Below are 27804 nucleotides of genomic sequence, written 5' to 3' on the forward strand. Positions count from 1 at the left end.
TTAACTTTTTTGCGTGAAGTAAGATTCCATCCATCTGCCAATAAACCGAAATCCTGCCTTGAGGCATATATTTTGGGCTGGTATATTATCAGGTGCCACACAACAATAATATAGATCTCCTTTTTCTTGACTGGCTGCAGAAAGCTTGAGCGTCATGTTGTACGAGAGACCAGATCTCCTGTAGCCGGGGTTCATGTAGATCGTGCGAAATTCCATGGAGCAATCAGGCAACAACCAGCCGATAGGTTGATCCAGCCCTTTTTTCCTAATACAGATGGAAGGTAGATGCTGAATACAACGTTCTATAAAACGAAGACTTTGCTGCTTCTTTTGCCCGCACACCAATTGATTGTTTACAAGTGGAGCTTCGCTGACCAAGAGTGGCGTGTAGTAAAATTCATTTGAACTGTGTAAGGAAAGACGAAAGACAGTGAAGCAATGATTATGGTGTTCATTAAAAAAAAAAATTCACTCTCATTATAATAAACATGCTTATTTATACTGTACATACTGTATGTTGGATGGGTAATTTGTTACAAAAATGTTTGACTAACTAGTGCTAAAGCAGGAATAGTCCCAAAGTGAGAGCATCATTAACTTTACTCTGATTTAATTCTCGTAAAGTTGGTATACAGATGTTGGATATAAAATGTGTTTGGTAATAGCCTTGCTAACTGTGGATGAACTACCTTGGGTTGTAAGGAAGCTCTGGCACCAGAAACCATACTAGGCCAAACTGGGTCTCTATTGGCCTTTGGAGAGTAATTTAGGGAAGATGATAATGTTCCTGCACTTATGGGTATTAGTCATGATGACCAAAGCTGGGAACTCCCCGGTATTAGTCCAAGGACCCCAGGTAATCAATATGGTTAATGACAATCTGGGTTGCAAGAGTTCTCTCATTGTCACAGCTTCACAGAGTGGGCTGGAGCAGACAGTAAAACTGCATTGAAGGAGAGAGCTGGGAGACAATATGGGCCGTGCTCTCTCCTCCTCCAGCATCTTACTCTGACCACATGCATATGTTCTCAGCAGGGCCGGTGCTACCACTAGACAAACTAGGCAGCCGCCTAGGGCGCACTGCCACCTAGGGCGCAGCCATGGCCAGTGACACATTACTCTCCTGTCAGCTCCTCATCTCCGGTAGGTGCCACCTATAGAGAGGGGGGCTGTGTTTACAGGAAGGGTGCGTAGGGTTAAAGGGGGCAGTGTGTATAGGAAGGAGGGTATAGGGCTAAAGGGGGGCAGTGTGTGCAGGAAGGGGGGTGTAGGGCTAAAGGGAGGCAGTGTGTGCAGGAAGGGGTGTAGGGTTAAAGGGGGGCAGTGTGTATACGAAGAGGGGTGAAGGATTAAAGGGGGGCAGTGTGTAATGGAAGGGGGTGTAGGGTTAAAGGGGGGCAGTGTGTGCAGGAAGGGGGTGTAGGGCTAAAGGAGGGAAGTGTGTATAGGAAGGGGGGTGTAGGGCTAAAGGGGGGCAGTGTGTGCAGGAAGGGGGTGTAGGGCTAAAGGGGGCAGTGTGTGCAGGGAGGGGGTGTAGGGCTAAAGGAGGGCAGTGTGTATAGAAAGGAGGGTGTAGTGCTAAAGGAGGGCAGTGTGTGCAGTAAGGGGGTGTAGGGCTAAAGAGGGGCCGTGTGTACAGGAAGGGGGTGTAGCATTAAAGGAGGGCAGTGTGTATAGGAAGGGGGTGTAGGGCTAAAGGGGGGCAGTGTGTGCAGGAAGGGGGTGTAGGGCTAAAGGGGGGCAGTGTGTGCAGGAAGGGGGTGTACGGCTAAAGAGGGGCAGTGCGTGCAGGAAGGGGGTATAGCGTTAAAGGAGGGCAGTGTGTGCAGGGAGGGGAGTGCAGGGTTAAAGAGGGGGGGCAGTATGTGCAGGAAGGGGGGCAATGTGTACAGTTTTTTGGGGGGGGTGCAAGTAGCTGGTCTTACCTAGGGCGCAAAATAGTCTAGCACCGCCCTGGTTCTCAGTGGCCAGAAGGAGGTACTAGATGCTCCTGGAGTCTCTAAAGCAGAGGTAAGTTGGCTGGGGGAAACAGATTGGGTATCAGCTACTGCACTCATATTTTATTGCCTACGTATTGCCACCATTGCTTGTTTTCCCTATGTATTATTCAATTGTTGCCCAAGTATTTCCACTATTGGCCACTTGTTACAATTGACTATATACAGTGCATCCGGAAAGTATTCACAGCGCTTCACTTTTTCCACATTTTGTTATGTTACAGCCTTATTCCAAAATTGATTAAATTAATTATTTTCCTCAAAATATTTGCCCCTGTGGCACCAATTACAGCCTCAAGTCTTTTTGAGTATGATGCTACAAGCTTGGCACACCTATTTTTCTTTGCAGAACCTCTCAAGCTCCAATCCGGTTCAAGTCTGGGCTCTGGCTGGGCCACTCAAGGACATTCACAGAGTTGTCCCATAACCGCTCCTTTCTTATTTTGGCTGTGTGCTTAGGGTCTTTGTCCTGCTGGAAGATAAACCTTCGCCCCAGTCTGAGGTCCAGAGCCCTCTGGAGCAGGTTTTCAACAAGGATGTCTATGTCTATGAAAAACATCCGCACAGTATGATGCTGTCACCACTATGCTTCATTGTAGGGATGGTATGGGCCAGGTGATGAGCGGTGCCTGGTTTCCTCCAGACAGGACGCTTGCCATTGAGGCCAAAAAGTTCAATCTTAGTTTTATCAGACCAGAGAATTTTGTTTCTCATGGTCTGAGAGTCCTTCAGGTGCCTTTTAGCAAACTCCAGGCAGACTGTCAAGTGCCTTTTACTGAGGAGTGGCTTCCGTCTGGCCACTCTACCATACAGGCCTGATTGGTGGAGTGCTGCAGAGATGGTTGTTCTTCTGGAAGGTTCTCCTCTCTCCACAAAGAAATGAGTGACCATCGGGTTCTTGGTCACCTCCTTGACTAAGGCCTCTCTCAAAATGACTCATTTAGCGGCCCGCTCTAGGAAGAGTCTTGGTGGTTCCAAACTTCTTCCATTTACAGATCATGGAGGCCACTGTGCTCACTGGGAGCTTCAATGCTGCAGAAATTTTTTCGATACACTTCCCCAGATCTGTGCCTCGATACAATCCTGTCTTGGAGGTATACAGACAATTCCTTGGACTTCGTGACTTGGTTTGTGCTCTAAAATACACTGTTAACTGTGGGGCCTTATGTAGACAGATGTGTGCCTTTCCAAATCATGTCCAATCCACTGAATTTACCACAAGTGGATTCCAATCAAGTTGTAGAAACATCTTAAGAATGATCAGTGGAAACAGGATGTACCTGAGCTCAATTTTGAATGTCATGGCAAAGGCTGTGACTACCTATGTACAAGTGATTTTGATTTTTAATAAATTTGCAAAGATTTCACACAAACTTCTTTCACGTTGTCATTATTGGGTATTGTTTGTAGAATTTTGAGGAAAATAATCAATTTAATCCATTTTGAAAAAGGCTGTAACATAACAAAATGTGGAAAAAGTAAAGCACTGGGAATACTTTCCGGATGCACTTTATTGTCCATATTTTGTCATCAGTACCCATTTGATATCCTTGTGATGCTACCGCTGCCTGTTTGCTGCCCTCCTATTGCCAGTCTCTTATTTTCAATCTCTTAGTTGCCCAAAATTAAAAAGGAGAAACAAAAAAACAATGGAGTGGAGTTATTGGAACTCTTTCATTTGTACAGTATCCGGGGCTCTGTTAGAAAGATTTTCCCCGCACTTTCTATCCTCATGACAACAGTTTTACCAGGCAGAAAGTGAAGGCAAATCCAAAACAGGGAAAGGCAAGACAGGTTTACAGGTTTATCAGAAAATAAAAATTAGAGTGTATTTCAGAGACAATAGCAAGTAGTATTGTACCGTGGCTGGACAGTACATTTTCTTTAGGCTGCAATAAAAGAGGGAGAGACAAGGTAGAATTTATCTTGAAATTAACATTAGACTGTATGTCTAATTAAATTTAGTGAGTTTTGCAGCTAAGCTGTAGCCAGCCTCAGGGCCGGTACAAGGGGTGGGCGGATGGGATGGATGCCATGGGTGGAACAATTTATTGTAGGAAGGGCGGGCGCAGCGCAGGTGAAGTGCTGACAATGTGCTAATATTTTTCTGGGCAACAAGTGACTACCGCCGGCCACGCTACAATACTACAGAGCAGTAAGGATGTGCCGAGTGCGCTCCTGCACTCGGCACAAGCCTAGGACCTGATGTTTACACAGAGCGGAGGGAGCATGGTAGGAGCATGGGAGGATCTGGAGTGCAGAAGGCTGTAGGGGCAGAATTCATATCTGCTGGGGAGGCGGAGCTGGATTGAAGACTGCTAGAGAGGCGGAGTTCCGATCAGAGCCGAGTGCCTGGGGAAACTGGTTTCGGCACAACACCGGCCTCCACTTCCCTGTCAGGTGGAGCCGCAGGGTAATCTCTGCCCAACAGGCGCTTATGAGTCCTGGCAAGGTGCAACGTCACCGAGAGGCCGGCCGGGAGGCGGGGTCAGAGAGGACCATAGAAAGCCACCGGGAAGGCAGTGAGTGCGACCTAAATTAGGATAGAGCCAGCTAGTGCATCCAAAAAGTAAGAAGATTTGCATCTACAGTTGAATTGGCTTACATTGGGGGGGGCAGAGGTTATTTAATTACCAATGGTATTATGCAGCATGAAGGGGGATGTGTTGCCACTAATGCATTAGTGACCAGTGTCAGTAAATTAATCCCTTTGTGCTGCATTAGTGGCACCAGTATCAATGTATATTAACCCCTTTATGCTGCAGCATGTAGGGGTTTATAAACATGACACTACAGCCAGTAATGCAGCACAAAGGAGTTCATTTTCTGACACTGGTCACTAATGCATTAGTGGCCAGTGGCAACACATCAACCTCCTTCATGCTGCATATTACAAATACCATTGGTAATTAACCACTTGCCCACCTGCCGCAGTACATATACTGCAACAGGGCTGTAACTACAGGCACTGCAGCCCATCAACTCCCCTGGGTGGGCTCTGTACAAAGGGAATGGTTGCTTTGTTTCTTCTCCCTACAAAGCAGGGAAAATAAACAAATCAATCTGCGTTAAAAATCTGCACACAATACACACATTGCACATTGTTAGGCACACAATTAACCCCTTTATTGCCCATAGATGTTAACCCCTTCCCAGCCAGTGTCATTAGTACAGTGACCGTGTATAGCATAATTATCACTAATCGCTGTATTAGTGTCACTGGTGAGGTCAGTGGCAGTTAGTCAGTCCCCACAAAGTGTCAGTTAGTGCCACTATCACAGTCCCACTAGAAGTCACTGATCACCCCCATTGCTAGTATATAAAAAAATTCCAGTATACATTCCATTGTTTAATAGACCCTATAGCTTTCATGCAAACCACTTAATATACGCTTAGTTTTTTTTTTAACAAAGATATATAGAAGAATATATTTTGGCCTAAATTTATGAAGAAATTGTTTTTTTTTTCATTTTTTTTATTGTATATAATATGCAAATAGTGCAGCGCTAAGAACATGTAAACACCAATAAAATATCATATATAGGTGATATTCCCAAATAGAAGCACTCCCGAGATGAAAAAGCCATGAGACCGTGCAAGGAGAAAAAGGGGTGACTTAGAAAGGGTGAAAACCAGCACACTTCACACCCCAGGTGCAACAGGGATCTCCTTACCAGAAGGTAATGACCACTAAACGATAGGTGGTCAAACGAGCATCAGGAAATACAGGCAGAGGAAACTGCATAAGGTCCAGGATAAATCAGCATCCGTAATACTTCCTTAAATACTCCCAATGACAATAAATACTGGAAGCTCTGGTTGGCTACATGTTTTGCTGAGTTTCACCATCATAAGATGGCTGTGCACATGCTGTACCCCAAAAAAATGTATGTCCTTTTTACCCACAAATAGAGCTTTCTTGTGGTGGTATTTGATCCCATGTGCGATTTTTAGCGCTATAAACAAAAAAAGAGCGACAATTCTGAAAAAAAAAAAACAATAGTTTTCACATTCTGTTCTATAACATTCCCAATAAAAAAAATGTTGTACAAATCAAATTTTTTCATCATTTTAGGCCAATTTGTATTCTGCTACATATTTTTGGTAAAAAAAAAATCCCAATAGGCGTATTTTGATTTGCGCAAAGGTTATTGCATTTACAAACTAGGAAAAAGATTTGTTATTTTTATTTCATTTTTTTTTTTATTAGTAAAGGATCTGCACTTTTAAGTGGGACTGCGACATTGCGGCGGACAGATCGGAACCCTAACTGACATTTTTGGGGGAACCAGTGACATTACTACAGTAATCACTGCTAAAAAAAATGCACTGGTACTGTAATATTGACACTGGCAGGGAAGGGGCGATCAAAGGGTTAAGTGTGAGCCTAGGGGGTGTTTTCTAACTGTATGGGGGAGGGACTTGTGGAATCAACAGAGAGACCTGTGTTCCTAATTATGAGGATCACAGGCGCTCTGTGTTCACTCCAGAGAGAACACCGGTCTGCTGTGTTTACAACAGCAGACCGTCGATCTCTCTCCACGGGGAGGGATCGCGGGTGCCGGCCCCATGGTTCGGCTTCCCTGCTGCCTAATGGGGCACGTGCAAGCCGCCGGAATGCTCCCACGAACAAACATACCCATACGTCGGTTCGTGCAGCCGAGCCAGCCTGCCGCAGTATATCTGCGGCGGGCAGTCGGCAAGTGGTTAATGAACTGTGATTAACCACATTTTTCTTAAATCTGAGTTAAATTTCACTTGACACACCCAGGCCTGATTACTGCCAGATCTGTTGGATCAAAAAATCACTTAAATAGAAGCTGTCTGACAAAATGAAACACATTAGGATCTCCTAAGTTCAGTGTTTTGATTTCCTCCGACTGTAAAGCTGGCCATACTGATGGAAATTTGCCAGTTCAGCAAGGACTGGACAATATGAATCAGTGTGTGGCCATCCCTGCTCAACAGAAGTCAATCACTGTGGGGTATCCTGTACCCCTCTCTCCCAGAATTTAGTTCAACAATAAATGGTAAAAAGATTAAAGTGACTGGAACCTAACTTTTTTTTCTGCCCACTGTACACCAAGAACCAGATTCTGAGATGGAAATGATAGCCTGCCACCCTACTAAAGAGGTGATTCCACATCACCCAAGGGAGCAAGTATCATATGTAATAATTCAGAGACAAAAGCTACACATATTGTACAATATAGCTGGCTTTTACCATGTGTAAAAGTGAGGCCCAGTGTGTTGGCATTGCAATGTGCAACGAATGCAGAAAAACTCTCGATATCCCCATCCCAAATAATGAGCACGTCATCAATATACCTGCCATAAAAGATGTAGTGTCTCATAAACGGCTATTGTTTCCAAATGGAATGTTCCTCCCAGTACCCCATCGTTAAGTTGGAATAACAAGGTGCAAAACTCGCACCCATTGCTGTGCCTCTAGTTTGCAAAAATACACTTATGTGTCTTCTTATGCATGTGGTACCCAAATGATCGGTAGTTTTATCTTGACTGACACACTGCAGGCAGGGACACAGCTGTGAGCAGCAGTGTGTTAAAAAAGGTCCAGACTATAGAGCTATGTGAACTGGCCCTTGGGATAGCAGTGGCTATACCTATGGGGCTGGAATAGGACTGCTTCTCCCTCCAGTAATATGAAAACTGTCCCAGGACAAAATCCTTCCCTGCTGCTGTTCTCCCCACATATGGCCTTCCACTCTGTCATCCCAAGCCTTCCCATCGCTGAAGTGAACCTGGTCTGCCTCTTGCAGCTCCTTGCCTGATGTCTCCTCCCTGTTTGGTCCTGGGACTCTCTTGCTCAACATCTGCAGCAAGGAATTGTCATGCATGACCTAAATCCTCCTGCAGCAAGTGGCTCACTGTATCATGAAATAATTTGTGCCAGTTTGCTGGCTGTGGCAGGATTAGCAGAAGAGAAGGAGAAAGAGGAGGAAGAGGGAACATCAGCAGTTGCAGACAAATGGCTGCCCTGCACCTGGGAGGAGGAAGAAATGGAAGGCGTTGTCAAGACAACTCACTATCTTCTCTGCATACTGTCAGAAAGAAAAGGAAGACATGCCCTGCTTTCAGACAGTGCAGTCTACCCACAGCTTTTCCTGCAGAACCTGCTTGCCCCTACTACTTCCCCATCAGAACCTCTGCCTCCCCCTTTCGACCTGCCTGCCTGATATTTTAAATAAATGGGATTGCCTAACTTTAGCTATGGCAATTGTTGGGATAGTGATGTGGTGCTATGGTGTACAATACTTTACATCACAAGTTTGTGGTGACTTGCTGCAAACAAAGGGCCTGCCTGTGTCAGCACCAAGTTTATGCTGCAGACCGTATAATAAAAAAAGAGGTCCTAGAAAAATAAAATTAATCTCTTCCCAAAAAAGAACCCTGAAACAATGGTCTCCAACTCTCTCTCTCTCTCTCTCTCTCTATATATATGTTTTTTTTTTTTGAGCCCCCTTCATTATTAAACTTAATAAGTCTCTAATTGTGCGTTAAAACCAGTTGATCTTACAGCTGTTTGGTAAATTTTTTGATAAGGGGGGGGCTGATGACTGGATAGCCCCCCCTCCCCAGCAAATAACTGTTAAAATTGCTTCTTCTGTGTGAGATCTAACGCAAACAACAATTGAACTAACCTGATCTAACAAAGATCTAACAAACTGCATATGTTTTTTTCAAAAACTTTGATTTAGGGGGGCTAACCCGGCTGAGGTCAGAGAGAGATGGTGTTTTGTTTTTTTATTGGCCATGTGGCTGTAAGTGTGGGTTCACACTATAGCGATGTCAGACATTGCACGTGATTCCCACCGCACTGCTCTGCAAATCACATGTGATGTCTGTACAATGCAAATTCAGCCATACAGATTGCATGGTGGAATTTGCATTGCATTCAGACCAAAGTCATGCAGGACCCTTTTTTTGGTCCGCACCAGAATCAGATCACATGGGTGTTCCTGTCCGAATTGAGAGTTCGCACTGCAGTGTGCAAACTAATCTGGGGGGGCATAAACTTTGTATTGACACTCCCAGAAGTTCGCATATGGCAGTGAGAACTGTCTGTGAGCCGGGTGTGATGGGAGAACCCGCAGTGGATTTGCAGGGTTCCCAGATCGCACCGGTGTGAACCGGCACTTAAGCTTAAAGTGGTATTAAATAATATGTAAACCCAACATGTCATATTTCTGATATGTGTGGGGGTTTGGAGAGTGAGTTCATCATTACCATTCAATAAATTTGGTGCTTTTTATGGTACACTCTCTCCTGTATTTCTGATATGTGCCTGCTGTACTGTGTACTTGTATGAAAGTGTATCCTGTTCTCTTTGTATTGCTTCCTTTGTGTGAAATACCTGGTGTTAGAAACTTCGAGTTTAAATGATCACCGACACTCAGTGGTGTATTTTGGTTTTGTGCTGCCCTAGGCTAGACTAAAATTGGGCGCCCCCCCTCCTATGTAAATTTGCCCCACTCCTTTTTTAACAGATGTGACTCCCTCCATAATTGAACTACTACAAGTCCCAGCATGAACCCCTGAGACCTCACGAGAGGGGGTGAGAGGGGGTGGGAGAGAGGGGGGGTGAGGGAGGGAGGAAGGGAGAGAGAGGGGGGTGAGAGAGAGAGGGGGGATGAGAGAGAGAGAGAGAGAGAGAGGGGGGGGTGAGATGGGGGTGAGGGAGAGAGGGGGGGTGAGAGAGAGGGGAATGAGAGAGAGAGAGAGAGGGGGGATGAGAGAAAGAGAGAGGGATGAGAGAGAAAGAGAGAGGAGGAGGGGGATATATATATATATATATATAGAGAGAGAGGATGAGAAAGGGGGGTGAGAGAGAGAGGGGGATAAGAGAGAGAGGGGGGATAAGAGTGAGGGATGAGAGGGGGTGAGAGAGGGGGATTAGAGCGAGAGAGAGAGAGAGAGAGAGAGGGGGGATGAGAGAGAGAGAGGGGTGTGAGAGAGAGAGAGAGGAGGGGTGAGAGAGAGAGAGGGAGGGGGAAGAGAGAGGGGAGTGGGTGAGAGGGGGTGAGTGAGAGAGAGAGGGGTGAGAGAGGCGGCTCTAGCAACCAGTGGCCAATAGAGTCTCAGGTGGAGGGGGGTGGCTTTTTTGCTGACCCCCTGCAAAGTGCCGCCCTAGGCCTGGGCCTTGTTGGCCTATGCCAAAATACAGCACTGCCGACACTAGCCTGTGATCTAATACTTAACAGCATGTGGAATGTTGGTTCCAACAAATCCAACAGTGAGGATTCGTTCGGCCATTCATCAACCTACAACTCTGTATTTTACCTGGATAGACAGGTGCGCTTTAGCACCAGTCACACCTGAGTGCTAAATTTTATTTATTTAATAAAGTTGACTTTTTACCATAAGATATTTGCACTATGGAATTGTGTTTTCCCCCTATGTGAGAGAGCTGCCAGTGCTGCAGATCACACATTGGGAACCTGTAGTGCGGGGAGTGGAGATTATCTACTGTAGCACTACTCCCATGGGAGCTGCTGGTTACGGATTCGGCAAGGCCGCTGCTTCACCTTGCCACTGTAGTGAAGTAGGTAATAAGTGAACTATTCAGTGAATCTCTCTGAAGGGAAAATACTCCAAGAACAAGCAGGAACTGAAGACAGTTGCAGTAGAGGCCTGGCAGAGCATCACCAGGGATGAAACGCAGCGTCTGGTGATGTCTATGCGTTCCAGACTTCAGGCTGTAATTGACTGCAAAGGATTTGCAACCAAGTATTAAAAAGTGAAAGTTTGATTTATGATTGTTAATCTGTCCCATTACTTTTGGTCCCTTAAAAAGTGGGAGGCACATATACAAACTGTTGTAATTCCTACACCGTTCACCTGATTTGGATGTAAATACCCTCAAATTAAAGCTGCAGTTAAAGCACATCCTGTTTGTTTCATTTCGAATCCATTGTGGTGGTGTATAGAGCCAAAAAGATTAGAATTGTGTTGATGTCCCAATATTTATGGACCTGACTGTAGCACGAGTTTGGCTAGCCAATGATTTTTCTGAAGTCTGCTGATTGACTGTGTTCAATCACACACAGAGTTCTGTGTTTCCAAACGGTGTGTATACTGTGAACAGCGATCTGGCTGCTTATTCTCCCTGAATAGTAGGGAGAAAAAACAGCCAGACAGTAAAGTAAAAGCAGCACACATTGTTAGGCACACGGTTAATGCTTTGATTGCCCTATAGATTAACCCCTTCCCAGCCAGTGTCATTAGTACAGTGACAGTGTGCAGTATTAGCATTAGTGTACTGACTAACTGTTAGTTTTGTATCATCAAATCTTGTCATTTGTTATGATTTATTTTATTTTAGTGTGGTTATTATATACATGAATTTATTCACTTGTGTCAGTATTTATTGAATTGTATTTTTAGTAATCCAGAAACTTGTTATATTAGTGTGGATTCAGCCTAGAAATCTTCCAGCTAGCAACAGTAAGATTTAATCAGTTTGGGGGTGGGGATAGAAGCATTCATTAGCAGCTTTCCCACAGTTAGTCAGTTCTGCCGAGAGGGGGGTACCCCCTTGGTCCTCCTGTAGGGGGTCCAGGCACACAGGGGGGCCTGGACAGCAGGGGGAATTGGTGCGTCCGGGCTGGGGAACAATTGCAGAATGATGCCCTATGCGGCTCTCTGCAGCAGCTGAAAGCAGGTTTCTTTCCCTCCTGCCGGCTTTTAGCTGCTGCAGGGAGAAACTCAGACACAGGGCATAGTTCTGTAATTGACCCCCTCTGCACCAATCCCCCTCCCTGTTCTGCCGACATCTGATTCCCCCCTGTGTGCCCAGATCCCCCTCCTGCAGCCCTGACAGCTTACCCGTGCAGTTGCAATAAGTGCTTTGTTAGATAAGCTGGTGTTTTGTGTACCAATGGTTGTAAGAAGCCATCCTTGAACAGATGGAGTCAATTCCATTGACTATGGGCCGTCCAGGAGGGCAGTCTCTATTTTTATTTATCTTTGGCACTGTGTATATAACTGGAACCTTACATGTACAAGGCATCAGATATTTCCCTTCCTTCTGATTTAAAGTGCTTGTAAAGGCAGAAGGTTTTTTTAATCTTAATGTATTCTATGCAGCAGCTCCCCTAATATTTATCTGAGGTCCATCTAGATCCAGCGATGTTGCACGAGAGACTCGGCTGTCCAGGACTCCCCTCCTCATTGGCTGAGAGATCAGCGTGGCGCCATTGGCTCCCACTGCTGTCAATCAAAGTCAATAAGCCAATGAGGAGAGAACAGGTCAGAGCTGTGCCATGGCTCCATCTCTGAATGGACACGGAGCTGTGGCTTGGCTTGGGTGCCCCCATATTAAGCTGCTTGCTGTGGGGGCACTGAACAGGAGGGAGAGGCCTGGAGCACGGCAGAGGGACTCAAGAAGAGGAGGATCTGGGCTGCTCTGTGCAAAACCACTATACAGAACAGGCAAGTATAACATGTTTGCTATCTTTAACGGAAAAAAAAAGGAGAATTTAGTTTATAATTCTCTTTTTGACCCACCAGATTCTTCAATTCTTTCCTATACATGTAAGTGGGATCGTTCCTTGGAATCAGATACGTTTCTCCATCTCCAAGTAACCTACTTATTTTTTATGTTTTACTTATGGTATGATGTCACCATGTGATGACTACCTGTTTGTGACTAACCATATCCACACGATGGATATCTCCCTTAAGTGCCAGCTCCAACATAGGTACAATGCTGGCCTTTCACTGAGACTTCCTAGTCTGTTTTTCTATTATATATACATCCACAAATACATTATCTATTTTCTTCACTCCAGACTCCCCATCTACTTTGTTTACATCACAGTTGACCTTCGGGGGATCCCAGGGTGAGACGACTGGTGCCAATTGGGGGGGTTTGCGGTGAACTTTTACCTGGAGGCCATGGTAAACATTGATTTTATACTTAAAGTGGAGTTCCACCCTATTTTTATACTTACCTCCATCTTCTCGCTCCGGGTCACCTGAAAAAGAAATGGATAATCGCATATTTTTTTTTTTTTTTTACTTACCTCGTAGCGAAGAAAATATACTTACCTTACTTCCTGCTTCCTCCTTCCTCGGCCACGGCCCGTCGTCACTTCCTGGCTCTGCAATGATTCCTGGGAGCTGAACGTCATAGCTCCCAGGAATCATTGCGCCTGCACCGGCCCCGACGTCAGTTCCGGGTCGCGCGCGTCATCCCCTTCTAAACAGCTTCTGGGCATGCCCAGAAGCTGTGGAGGGATGACGCGCGCGACCCGGAAGTGACGTCGGGGCCGGCGCAGAGCATCGTGGGACCAAAGAAGGCGGAAGAAGACGCCGAAGGGGATCTCGCTGGCTTCAAGCTGCCCACATCTGAGATGGCAGCGCTGGACAAGACGTTTGCAAGGTAAGTATTTGTCCTAACAGGTAAATGCAACCCGGGACAGATCAGAGGCTAGCCATTGTGGAATGCACTAGCCCTGACTGTCCCGGGGGTATTAAAAAAAAAAAAAAAAATCCAGGGTGGAACTCCGCTTTAACGGCTGTACTAGGTGATGCATAGTGTTCGATGGTATGTCATTTCTGCAGTATTGAAGAATGTTTATAATGCCTGCGATATGTATTGAATCCTTATAAATGTTCATTCCATTTTATAAGTAATCCTACCATCTTTCCTTTATATACCTCTGATGAAAGAAATTTATTTTTTCTGACCTAATTTTTATCCACATATTGAGTATTCAGTCGTTATTACTATTTTTTATGAATTTTGTAATTTTTTGCACATTTTATATGATGCAATAAAAAAAATTTTTTATGCACTTCAGTATCATATGGTTTTCAGGTGCCATTAAATTCCTTTTTCTAGGGGTAGTCCTTTTGTTCCTCTAAGTAGGGATAGACCGATTATCGGCATGGCCGATATGCACTTTCCCCGATATATCAGTATCTGCCCCGGAACTGGCCGATATGGCCGATATTTTGGTGATGTCATTTTGCCTTCTTAGGCCGCCTCCCTCGCCTTGGACAGCCTCGTCTGGAGTCGGGACTAGTCTCGCAGGAGTGTATCACCCACCCACAGCAGCCCGGTGCCAGCCAGCCACCCACATCCACAGGCCCTGTACCAGCCAGCCACAGGCACTGTACAAGCGACCCAGCCAGCCACCCACAGGCCCTGTACCAGCCAGCCACCCACAGGCCCTGTACCAGCCAGCCACCCACAGGCCCTGTACCAGCCAGCCACCCACAGGCCCTGTACCAGCCAGGCACAGACACTGTACCAAACAGCCAGCCACCCACAGGTCCTGTACCAGCTAGCCACCCACAGGTCCTGTACCAGCCAGCCACCCACAGCCCCTGTGCCAGCCAACCACCCACCACAGGGTGTCAGCCAGTCAGCCACCCACCACAGGCTGCCAGCAAGCCCGCCATTGAGTATTAAACAAAAATTAACATGTTCAGTACCAGATTTGCGTCAAAAATTGTCTTTATTTTTCAAAACTTTAAATGTACAAAATATCGGCCCATATCAGCCGATACCGATATGTTGTGACCAAAATATCGTTATCGGCCCTGAAAAAACCTTATCAGTCTATCCCTACCTCTAAGTGTTCTTGGGATGTTGGCAATGATTGAGGGATTCTCTCTGGTGGATTTACAATTTACTTTTTTACTTCACAGTACCTTCTGTTGATCTCCTCCAACTCTTCATCTGTTAATTTTTCCCTTGTGAGCAGAAAGCCACCGATTGTCTCCATCTGCCTCCTGTGTTTGGAACTGACCTTCTGCAGCAGGATTTCTAATTCTGGCTGAAAACCTGTTTATGAATAGATAATATAATAATATTGGTTCACTTGCTTTATGGGTCAGGTGAGGCACACCAATGCTGGAGGGAGAAGCTGGTAGAGTTTAGAGGGCTTGGGTGTCATGTCAATAAGGTTGGGTGAAGCTTACATGTAAGTTAGGTGCAGAGTGGCATGGCAGCAGTGAGCACACAGAGTCCAACCTCTCAAAAGCAATCTATTGTAGAAAAGTTCAGCAAGTACAAACAGGCTTAGTAGGAAGGCACACCCATTGGAAGCCACTTACAAACTATAACAGCGATACAACTGTGGTCTAAACCCCCGATGATGCCGACAACATCTACCACTAGAAGCAAAATAAGGCCTGGCCGGTCCACACCAAAACACCAAAGAGGAATATTTTCTGGTCGAGGCAGATGTAGTCCCTGCACTCTCTCTACTCCTCTGAAACCTTTTCCTATCTCTAAGTATTGTCCCTAACAGACAAGGAGCCTGTCCCTAAGCTAGCCACTCACATAAAGCGCCCCAAGCTCGGGAGTCAGTCTTAAATAGACTCTGCCTGACCCAAGGTGGCTGCAAGAATTACATGGGGTACTAGTATTGAATCGGATAGCTGCCCTTATATGATCAAGGAAATCACAGAGGAATCAAGTTCCTTTCAACTTCCTCCCCCACCTGCATTGCCGCAGTGCTCAAGGGCCACCTGCAGTGGCAAGAAGACTGCACCTGCCTACTTATGGGTTTCAGACATCCTGTATAAAACTCAGACTGAGCCATATAGAGGGATGGGACATAGTTTTCCTAGGTCTCCTTGTAGGGATATTTGTCAGACATGTGCATATGTGCCTGGAGATATTTTTGTGTGTGTGTATATATATACTGTGTATATATATATATATATATATATATATATATATATATATATATACACACTTTACAGTGTATTGCGAAAGAATTCACCCCCTTGAACTTTTCGACCTTTTGACACATTTCAGGCTTCAAACATAAAGATATAAAACTGTAATTTTTTTTGAAGAATCAACAACAAGTGGGACACAATCATGAAGTGGAACGAAATTTATTGGATATTTCAAACTTTGTCAACAAATAAAAAACTGAAAAATTGGGCGTGCAAAATTATTCAGCCCCTTTACTTTCAGTGCAGCAAACTCTCTCCAGAAGTTCAGTGAGGATCTCTGAATGATCCAATGTTGACCTAAATGACTAATGATGATAAATAGAATCCACCTGTGTGTAATCAAGTCTCCGTATAAATGCACCTGCACTGTGATAGTCTCAGAGGTCTGTTTCAAGCGCAGAGAGCATCATGAAGAACAAGGAACACACCAGGCAGGTCCGAGATACTGTTGTGGAGAAGTTTAAAGCCGGATTTGGATAAAAAAAAAGATTTCCCAAGCTTTAAACATCCCAAGGAGCACTGTGCAAGCGATAATATTGAAATGGAAGGAGTATCAGACCACTGCAAATCTACGAAGACCTGGCCGTCCCTCTAAACTTTCAGCTCATACAAGGAGAAGACTGATCAGAGATGCAGCCAAGAGGCCCATGATCACTCTGGATGAACTGCAGAGATCTACAGCTGAGGTGGGAGACTCTGTCCATCGGACAACAATCAGTCGTATATTGCACAAATCTGGCCTTTATGGAAGAGTGGCAAGAAGAAAGCCATTTCTTAAAGATATCCATAAAAAGTGTCGTTTAAAGTTTGCCACAAGCCACCTGGGAGACACACCAAACATGTGGAAGAAGGTGCTCTGGTCAGATGAAACCAAAATCGAACTTTTTGGCAACAATGAAAAACGTTATGTTTGGCGTAAAAGCAACACAGCTCATCACCCTGAACACACCATCCCCACTGTCAAACATGGTAGTGGCAGCATCATGGTTTGGCCCTGCTTTTCTTCAGCAGGGACAGGGAAGATGGTTAAAATTGATGGGAAGATGGATGGAGCCAAATACAGGACCATTCTGGAAGAAAACCTGATGGAGTCTGCAAAAGACCTGAGACTGGGACAGAGATTTGTCTTCCAACAAGACAATGATCCAAAACATAAAGCAAAATCTACAATGGAATGGTTCACAAATAAACATATCCAGGTGTTAGAATGGCCAAGTCAAAGTCCAGACCTGAATCCAATCGAGAATCTGTGGAAAGAACTGAAAACTGCTGTTCACAAACGCTCTCCATCCAACCTCACTGAGCTCGAGCTGTTTTGCAAGGAGGAATGGGCAAAAATTTCAGTCTCTCGATGTGCAAAACTGATAGAGACATACCCCAAGTGACTTAAAGCTGTAATCGCAGCAAAAGGTGGCGCTACAAAGTATTAACTTAAGGGGGGCTGAATAATTTTGCACTCCCATTTTTCCCATTTTTTATTTGTTAAAAAAGTTTGAAATATCCAATAAATTTTGTTGCCTCCATCAGGTTTTCTTCCAGAATTGTCCTGTATTTGGCTCCATCCATCTTCCCATCAATTTTAACCATCTTCCCTGTCCCTGCTGAAGAAAAGCAGGCCCAAACCATGATGCTGCCCCCACCATGTTTGACAGTGGGGATGGTGTGTTCAGGGTGATGAGCTGTGTTGCTTTTACGCCAAACATAACGTTTTGCATTGTTGCCAAAAAGTTTGATTTTGGTTTCATCTGACCAGAGCACCTTCTTCCACATGTTTGGTGTGTCTCCCAGGTGGCTTGTGGCAAACTTTAAACTACACTTTTTATGGATATCTTTAAGAAATGGCTTTCTTCTTGCCACTCTTCCATAAAGGCCAGATTTGTGCAGTATACGACTGATTGTTGTCCTATGGACAGAGTCTCCCACCTCAGCTGTAGATCTCTGCAGTTCATCCAGAGTGATCATGGGCCTCTTGGCTGCATCTCTGATCAGTCTTCTCCTTGTATGAGCTGAAAGTTTAGAGGGACGGCCAGGTCTTCGTAGATTTGCAGTGGTCTGATACTCCTTCCATTTCAATATTATCGCTTGCACAGTGCTCCTTGGGATGTTTAAAGCTTGGGAAATCTTTTTTTATCCAAATCCGGCTTTAAACTTCTCCACAACAGTATCTCGGACCTGCCTGGTGTGTTCCTTGTTGTTCATGATGCTCTCTGCGCTTTAAACGGACCTCTGAGACTATCACAGTGCAGGTGCATTTATACGGAGACTTGATTACACACAGGTGGATTCTATTTATCATCATTAGTCATTTAGGTCAACATTGAATCATTCAGAGATCTTCACTGAACTTCTGGAGAGAGTTTGCTGCACTGAAAGTAAAGGGGCTGAATAATTTTGCATGCCCAATTTTTCAGTTTTTTATTTGTTAACAAAGTTTGAAATATCCAATAAATTTCGTTCCACTTCATGATTGTGTCCCACTTGTTGTTTATTCTTCACAAAAAATAACAGTTTTATATCTTTATGTTTGAAGCCTGAAATGTGGCAAAAGGTTGCAAATACTCCAGATGCGGTTGGACCAGAGTTTTATAAAGTGGAAGGATTATAGACTTATCTCTGGAATACATACCTTTCTTTATGCATGCTAATATTCTGCCGGCTTTGGCAGCTGCCGCTTGACATTGCATGCTATTGCCTAGTCTATCATCAACCAAGACTCCCAGATCTTTCTCCATTTTTGATTCCCCCAAGGGTTCCCCTCCTAACGTGTATTGTGTTTTTATGTTTTTAGTCCCCAAGTGCAAAACCTTACACTTCTCCACATTAAACCTCATTTGCCATGTCGTTGCCCACTCTGTTATTTTGTCCAGGTCATTCTTTAGGATATCTGCTTCATGCTGTGCAGTTATTGCCCTGCCTAATTTTGTGTCATCTGCAAAAACTGATATCGAACTACTGATCCCTTCCTCAATGCTGTTTATGAATAAATTGAACAAGGTTGGTCCCAGGACTGAGCCTTGGGGCACCCAGCTTGCCACCTCAGACCAGTCTGAGTATGCGCTGTTTATTACCACCCTTTGGACACGCCCTTTTAGCCAGTTCCGTATCCAAGAGCAAACCCTGCTGTCGATACCTGCAGACCTTATTTTATAAATTAAGCGCTTGTGGGGAACTGTATCAAACGCCTTAGTGAAATCTAAGTACACCACATCCACTGGTCTGCCCCTATCTAGCTCACAGCTCACCTCCTCGTAGAATGTTAGGAGATTGGTTTGACAAGAACGCCCATTTGTAAACCCGTGCTGATTACTGCTGATGATGTTGTTGTCTTTAGCAAACTCTACGATATAGTCCCTTATCATCCCCTCCAGAAGTTTACATACTATTGATGTCATACTGACAGGCCTATAATTTCCCGGTATATGCCTCTGACCCTTTTTGAATATCAGTTTTATATCTTTATGTTTGAAGCCTGAAATGTGGCAAAAGGTCGCAAAGCTCAAGGGGGCCGAAAACTTTCGCAAGGCACTATATATATATATATATATATATATATATATATATATATATATATTGTGACATGGGGGACAATCAGCTCAGCGATAGATGCATTTCTCCAGTGATTCACTGCAGTCAGGTATACATTTTAAGGGCATGGCAGCCCATTTTTATTAAAAGGCAAACGTAAACAATAAGGAAAGTCCATAACATAGTTTCCCACGCAGGGGTTCTTTGCCAGTAAATACCAAACAAAATACTAGCCCACCTGGCTCTCTCGCTCTCGTGCAGTTTTTTCCTCAGCAATACCTCTGCACTTTATGCTGGTCCCCAGACCATGGACTCCTCGAAGCTAAGCGCTTCACTGTGGCCTTGGTCCTCAGGCCGTCTCCTGTCTCACGCACGCACACACATGTGCTCCGGCTGCCACCCGCAGCCACTGACTCCCGGAGAGTATCGGAGTCCTCCTGACTCCCCACGAACAGACCTCCTGTCTGCTGGCTGACACAGTCTCCAACTGGGAGCCCTGATGTCTTCCTAGACCTTCATTATAAGGGCTGTGTGCACCTGACTCTGAGCACACACCCTGCTGGTCATTAATAAAACATGGACACAGAGTTGGAGATTCCATCCCACCCAAGACACTTTGAAATCTCCAAACTACAGAGCCCCTTTCAGGTAAACCAAAACCTGGAGAAAGCTGCAACAGCAGTTTTCTCCACTGCACATCTATGCGCTGTAGTCTTGCACCGAGCCAATGTGCACACTCTGTGTCCTTTAAACATCCACTTTCACCGTGACAGAGTCTTGACCTGTCACAATATATATATATGATCGTATGCATTTTTCGTATAATTTATCACTACAGAGCTGTATTTAAGCACTTGCAGCTAGCAGTGGCAGTTCAGAGGGAGGGAGGCTCTCCTTGGAACCTCATTGGTTCCAGTCACATGACACAGCCAAAGGAGGACTTCATCTCACACTGAAATGCCTGAACTGGTAAATTATTTCTTGGAGAGGAAGCAAAACTGGGGGAGAAATCTGTACTTGGGAGGAGCTGTACTGAGGGGAAATGGAGATCTGTACTGGGGAAACATTTGAACTAGGCGGGGAACTTTATTAGGGGGTTGGGGATCTGTTCTGGTGGGAAGGGAGATCTGTACTTGGGAGGAGCTGTACTGGGGTGGCCCTGTACTGAGGGGAAATGGAGATCTGTACTGGGGAAACATTTGAACTAGCCGGGGAACTTTACTTGGGGGTTGGGGGTTGGGGATCTGTTCTGGTGGGAAGGGAGATCTGTACTTGGGAGGAGGTGTACTGGGGTGGCCCTGTACTGAGGGGAAATGGAGATCTGTACTGGGGAAACATTTGAACTAGCCGGGGAACTTTACTTGGGGGTTGGGGATCTGTTCTGGTGGGAAGGGAGATCTGTACTTGGGAGGAGGTGTACTGGGGTGGCCCTGTACTGAGGGGAAATGGAGATCTGTACTGGGGAAACATTTGAACTAGCCGGGGAACTTTACTTGGAGGTTGGGGGTTGGGGATCTGTTCTGGTGGGAAGGGAGATCTGTACTTGGGGTGCAGTACTGGTGTGGAATATTTGTCCTGAGGAAAGGAGATCTGTACTGGAGAAACTATAATCTGGGAGAGGGGGGGGGGATATTTTAACTGGGGAGACTGTTCTAGGAGGACATATCTGTACTTGGGGGAACTGTACTCGAGGTGGTGGTGTATTTCGTAAGGTGGGGGGTGCTAGATTGGTAGGGAAGGCAATCTGTACTGCAAGAGATTTGAACTGGAGGAAGAACTGCACTACGGGAAGGCGATATTTGGGGTGTAGATCTGTACTAGAGGGACATTTATACTAGGGGGAGCTGCACTGTGGATGATGCTGTATATTATTATACTAATATGCTGTATATTATTTTATATTATGGAGAATGTAACCAGAGTAGCTGGATCACATAAAGGTGTTGGAACACCCAAAACTTCCAAGTAGACAGAAGGGAGTCAGAAATTTTGGTCCAGACTTTTCCTTGTTGGAATATTAAAGAAAAATAAGAATCCAGTGAGCTCTACCAATCTCAGTATCATAACTTTGGGTTAAATCACCCTTTAAATTCACATATACTGTATAAAAATTCATTCAGACCCTCTTCCTCACCTTCTATTTGAAGATCTTGGTTCCAGTTGATAACTTGGGGATCCTCCAGCATTTTGTGCAGATTTTGAGGGTCTTTAGTGAATAGGTAGTATGTATTCATATAATGATCTAAGGGGTCCTTCATGACCTACACAGGGAAATACAGAATATCCAGGGCAAATATGATCAATGAATGAATGCATATGATTCCTGCTCTTCTAAACAAAGTTTTGTAAAAAAAAAAGAAAGTATAAAAAAACCATTCAGATGTTATAGATTTCTTGGCATTTTACAGCTTAGATACCTCATAGTAAATTTGAGCCCGAGTCAATGTATTTTATTTTAGCTTTAGATAGAGCAGAGAAGGGTTAGAACCTTTGTCAGTTTTCATTGCTGTCTTTACCACCATTGGGGATATTTACCTTTACTTCCTGGTGATTACACAGGAGGTAATTGGAAATCGTCTCCAAATGGTCACTAAATGTAAAAAAACCTTACATCGGTTTTAACCTTCACCTACGTTATCTAAAATTAGGAATGTCTTAGCTAGATTAACCCCTCGGACGATGGATCGGACGAAAAACGGATGAAAACGGATGAAAAACTGATGACAAAGGATGAAAAACGGATGATAAACTGATGATAATGGATGAAAAAGGGATGCAAAATTAATAACAAAAGATGAAAAACTGATGTTGACTGTAAAGAACTGATGACAAAAAACGTGACTCAACTGATGAAATGAACAATCCGTATGTGTGAAAGGGGCCTAACTCAAGCTGTAGCTATAAAATAAGAAAAGGTTTAACTATAAAGTCAGCCTTAAACTATAGAGTGGGGTGCTCTGCTCCATTTTTATAGAATTTTACTGTGGCATATTGAATTGCATCAGGTTATTGATTATTAGTATGCTGACATCTAGTGAAGGTTTTTTGTCACTACAACTTATTACTTAAGATTGGTGTCTCCCTCTGTCATCCTCTCATGTTTAATGCTGGTTAGTTTAGTCTTATCTAGACCCTCTCTGTTTCTTCCATGTTCCATCAGTCAGAGCTAAAAGACTGAAAAATAAAAAACATCCGTTGTACTGCAATTAGCTGAAGAAAACTTGCATTGGATTCAACTTCTATGGCTTAACCACTTAAGCCCCGGAAGATTTTACCCCCTTCCTGACCAGGGGGTATTTTGCGATTCGGCACTGCGTGACTTTAACGGACAATTGCGCGGTCATGCGACACTGTACCTAAACGAATTTGATGTCCTTTTTTTCCCACAAACAGAGCTTTCTTTTGGTGGTATTTGATCACCTGTGCGATTTTTTGATCATGCGCTATAAACAAAAAAAGAGCGTCAATTTTGCAAAAATAACAATATTTTTCACATTTTTTTATATGAAATTCCCCCAAAAAAAAATGTAAAAATCAAAATTATTTAACATTTTTGGCCAATTTGTTTTATGCTACATATGTTTGGTAAAAAAAATCGCAAAAAGCGTATTTTGATTGGTTTGCGCAAAAGTTATCGCGTTTACTAACAAAGGGAAAGATTTTTGTCATTTTTGTTGTTTTTTTTTTAACGCGTAATGGCGGCGATCTGCGATTTTTTTTGCGGTACTGCGACATTGCGGCAGACAGATCGGACCCTTGACTGACATTTTTGACACTTTTGGGGTTACCAGTGACATTACTGCAGTAATCAGTGCTATACATATGCACTGTTACTGCAAAATTACACTGGTAGTGAAGGGGTTAACTTTATTTGAGAGGGAGGGGCTGTGTGTGTCCCTAGGGGCGTGATTCTAACTGTGATTGGCTGTCTGTTTAGCTGTAGAAACAGTGATCAACGGTTCTACATAGTAGAGCCGTGTGATCACAGTTTCTACACAGGGGAGAATGACAGGCGGCTTGTTTACACAAGCTGCCTGACTTTCTCCCTCTGCAGCGGCGATCGCAGAGTGGGGGGTCCGTGACCACGCGGGAGCGCGCCTCCGGCGGTGCGCGCTCGCTCCCTAGACCCTCACAGGCTAGCGACGTAGCCCTACGTCGCTTTGCCTGTGAGGGGCTGACTGCCGACGTAGATAGTCGTGTGGCAGTCGGCAAGTGGTTAAGGGGTAATCAGCATGTGAATGGTGCTTAGTCACCAGGTGACCATACTATCTGGACAAACTTGGTCAAAGGAGGTATGCTGATGCATAAAGCAGCATTTAAAAAAGGACAAAGGTTTTTTTTTTTTTTTTGCTTAGGCTTGACTTAAAATGTTACAATCGATAGCAGGATTGCGTTAAGTATGTTAAGCATTCTGCTATCCCTAATGTATTGGTTTTGCATTAAAATATGAAAGAGTAACGGGAGCAGGTCTTAGACACAAAGCTCTATCTCCCATATCTGCGCAATTGCTCAAACCCACCTTCAATGAGGGACGACATATCACAGTGGAAAAGTCTGGCCACTGGTCAACCAGGACCTCTAGTTGGAATGCATTGCCGGTTAACACATGCTGTAGCGCTCCACATGCCTATATGAATGACACAAAGAGAAACTCAAACAACTAACATGTTCAAGTGAAGTTCACCTCTAAATAGGGGTAAGCACAGCTGCCTGGATTCAGTTTTGCAAATCTTGCTCGAAGTTCACAAACCTTGTGGCATACCACACTAAAGTCTATGGGGGGGGGGGAGGGGTAAATCTTATTCAATTCTGTCTTTTTGTAGATTTAATAAGCAAGCTATTGTCAAACATATAGTGTGGCAAATCCAGGTACTGCCATGGGGGACATGTACCAATGCAATTCCTTCAAATAATTGGCTCTTGTGACTCAGCTAATCAAGGAAAAGGCACATTATTATAAGTTGCTCATTTTTCATTTTGAGAAATTGCAAACTGACCAAAAGTTGCAAACCTTGTGAATCCATGGTAGCGGTGAATTCAAACCTCTTCCCTGCTTCAGAATTACCTTTAGTGACTCTGGAAAGCTGTGGGTTAGAAGTCTTCTCAGAGCAGTAAGCTTTGAGGAGCAAGTTAGGACAGACATTCTGTGGAAGGAAAAAGGTATGTTGAAAAACAGGGAAAGGCAAATATAAAGGAAGGTGGCAAGTGAGTGTTCTGATTTATGACCAATGAGGGTCTGTGCTGAGAAATAACGGGGCTTCCCACAATAAAGTTCAACATTATATTACACAGAGCTACTGTAAGTTTACAAAGTTACATAATTATAACCTAACTTCGGACATTTTTTGTTTTATTTCCCTCTGTGACCCAATTGGGAAGGTTTTCTCTCACTTTCTGTCGTAAATGTCTTGGCTGGGCTTTGGATTGGAGTTGGGCATGCATGCATTCTCAGAAGGTGACTAACGAGGACCTGTACTGTGGAAGCTGTGCTCAAAGGAGACAAGCAAACTACAAAAGACTGGGCACCAGTATTGCTTGTCATCGACCTGCAGCTGAACTTTGCTGATGTGGGCAAAGTTGGTAATGAAACTAGAGTACCTAAAGCTTGCCATACGCGTTTACAATTTTTTCCTTTAGCAGCTCACATGACTGGCTTACTGTTCAGGGGTATTCCCTGTATTGGAGGGACAGGGTAGGTAAAAGAGGGGGGTGGCTGTGCCTGTATGTCAAGACTGATTTTGCTAGAGAACATAAGCAATGACATCGCTAACGGGGCAAGGGAGGGTGTGGCATCCTTGTGGCTGGAGCCTCAAAGGGAAGGAAGAAAGAGTAAATTAATAGTGGATATACGCTACAGGCCCCCCTAACCTGAAGGATGAAGTGGAGGCCAAACACCTTTCACAGTTAGAAATGGTGATGAGGCAGGGCAATGTTATGATCCTGGGGGACTTCAATTATCCACGTAGTGACTGGGCAGGTCGAACTGCTTACTCATCTAGGGCTCGTCATTTCTTAAATATATTGCAGGACAGTTTCATGTACCAATTGGTGGATGCTCCAACTAGAAATAATGCTCTGCTAGACCTACTAATTACAAACGACATAGAGCAGATGTGGAAGTAGGGATAACTAAGAAAACAGGGATCACGGAGTAATTCCATACACTGTAAATCATAGGAAAAGGAGTCACAAGGATAAGATGAGAACACTACATTAAAAAAAAAAAAAAAGCAATTTACTAAACTGTGCACCATACTACATGGGATCAGATTCTAGAATCAAAGAACACTGAGAAAAATGGGAGTGCTTTAAGGACATATTAAATATTGGCATTAGTGCATTCCAATGAGAAACAAATATACAAGAACTCAAGATGAACATAAAAGGTTAAATTCCAGTGTAAAAAGCTTATCAATGAGAAAAAAAACTGTTCTTTAAAAAATTTAAGGCTGAGGGGTCACCATCGGCATTCAAACACTACAAAGAATGCAATAAGAAATACAAGAGTGTGATCAGGGAATCTAAAACAGACCACAAGAAACAAAGTATAAAAATCCCCCCCTTCAAATGTTTAAATATATTAATAGTAAAATGGTGAGGTCAGAGCATATTAGCCCCATAAAGGATAATCAGGGGAAATTGGTTACTAGTGGTAAGGAGAAGGCAGCTGTATTAAATATATTATTTTACTCAATCTTTACAAAGGAAAAGGAGGGGTATAATAAACAAGATTGTATTAGTAATGCAACATGGAATGTACTCTTATGGCTAACAGAAGCCAATGTTCAAAAAAGACTTGAAAAACTTAATGTGAATAAATCACCAAGACCAGATGGCTTACACCAAAGAGTACTCAAAGAACGTAGCCATGTTATACCCAGATCATTATTCCTAATCTTTAAGGACAGCCTTTTGACTGGAATGGTACCAGCAGATTAACGAAAAGCTAATGGGGTACCATAATTCAAAGAAGGGCAGAGATCTACTGTACGGTACTGCGCAAAAGTTATACACAGGTCTTAAGAAATGCTGTAAAGTTAGAATGCTTTCATATGAAAAGACAAGAACTCACTGCTCAAGGTGGTGTAATTGCCTGATGATGACTCACATCGGTGCATGCCTCGACTCGCCTCCGTGAAAACTTGATAAAGGAATTGGCAGCACTCCAGGTTGAGTCAAAATCCAGATTTATTGACTGGACATGCAAATATGACAATCGTGACAAGGTAGACGCGTTTCACACACTGACTGTGTGCTTAATCATCATCTGGTAATGATTATGCACACAGTCAGTGTGTGAAACGCGCCTACCTTGTCACGATTGTCATATTTGGATGTCCAGTCAATAAATCTGGATTTTGACTCAACCTCGAGTGCTGCCAATTACTTTTCCTTTATCAAGAATGCTTTCATAGATATATATTTTAATTGTTTATTTTTATCAATTCACAAAATGCAAAGTGAGTGAACAGAAGAAAAATCTTAATTAAATCAATAATTGGTGCGACTACCCTTTGGTTTCAAACCAGCATCAATTCAATTCATCAAGCTCTTTTGAAGAAGCACAAAGAAACGGGCAACAGATGCAGTGGTCGGCCAAGGATACTGAATGTAGAAGGTGAAAGACACATGCTTACTTACCTTCTCCATTAGAAGATGTCCAGCAGTGGCATCAGCACAGAACCGGCAAAAACCAATGGGACCCAGGTACACCTATCTACTGTCTGGAGAAGTCTGGCTAGAATTGGTCTTCATGGAAGAATTGCAGCCAAAAAGCCATACCTCCGTTTTTTTAAACAAGGCTAAGCGACTCAACTATGAACGAAAACATAGGAACTGGGGTGTAGAAAAATGGTAGCATATGCTCTGGACTAAATCGTCAAAATGTAAAATATATGGCTGTAGCAGGAGGCAGTTTGTTTGCCAAAGGGCTGGAGAGCAGTACAATATTGTGTGTCTGCAGGGAACAGTGAAGCATGATGGAGGTTTCTTGCAAGTTTGGGGTGGCATTTCTGCAAATGGAGTTGGAGATTTGGTCACGATCAATGGTGTCCTTAATGCTGTCCATTTATTTAGTGATCTCTACACCTCTAATATTAATGTCTCTTCACATTTGCTGAGACAGTATATGCAATCAATTTAATTACCCCAGACATCTATGTTACACCGCAGTTTATTGGACTCTCCAATTTCTTATGAGTAAGTCCAAGCTGCGATCAGTCTATTTTCAAACTGAAAAGCATCAAAATACGACAGCCTTCCCATGGAAGCATACAAAAGATATGCTGATTGTAAACTACCACAGTTATTGAAAGCCTATAATGAGCCTTTTGAAAGAGAATATCTCAGGTTGGTGCTTGAAAGATTTGGATTTGGAGAGTTATTTTTTGCCTGGGTAAAACTATTATATCATGCTCCACAAGCGGCCATATAGGAGGGGAGAAGACTCTCCCCCACCTTCATGATTGGAATGAGTTCTTGACAGGGTTGCCCCCTTTCCCCATTACTATTTGCTCTAGCAATGAAATTTCTGGTGGCCCTGATTAGGTTGTATGAGGAAACA

General features: G+C 43.9%; 1 protein-coding gene across 1 annotated transcript; it reads right to left on the reverse strand.

Moving 5' to 3' along the window:
- LOC309564334 (glycine N-acyltransferase-like) lies at positions 1-26891 on the reverse strand (the record flags this gene model as incomplete). Its single annotated transcript, XM_082268961.1, has 6 exons — positions 1-406; positions 14679-14811; positions 21376-21502; positions 23761-23868; positions 24239-24385; positions 26883-26891. 6 exons carry the CDS (start codon positions 26889-26891, stop codon positions 1-3), a joined length of 930 nt encoding a protein of 309 aa, XP_082125087.1.
- Positions 26892-27804: the final 913 nt, after the last annotated feature.

This window comes from Pelophylax lessonae (genome assembly GCF_965119305.1).
Source record: "Pelophylax lessonae genome assembly, chromosome: 9".
NCBI classification, from domain to species: domain Eukaryota; kingdom Metazoa; phylum Chordata; class Amphibia; order Anura; family Ranidae; genus Pelophylax; species Pelophylax lessonae.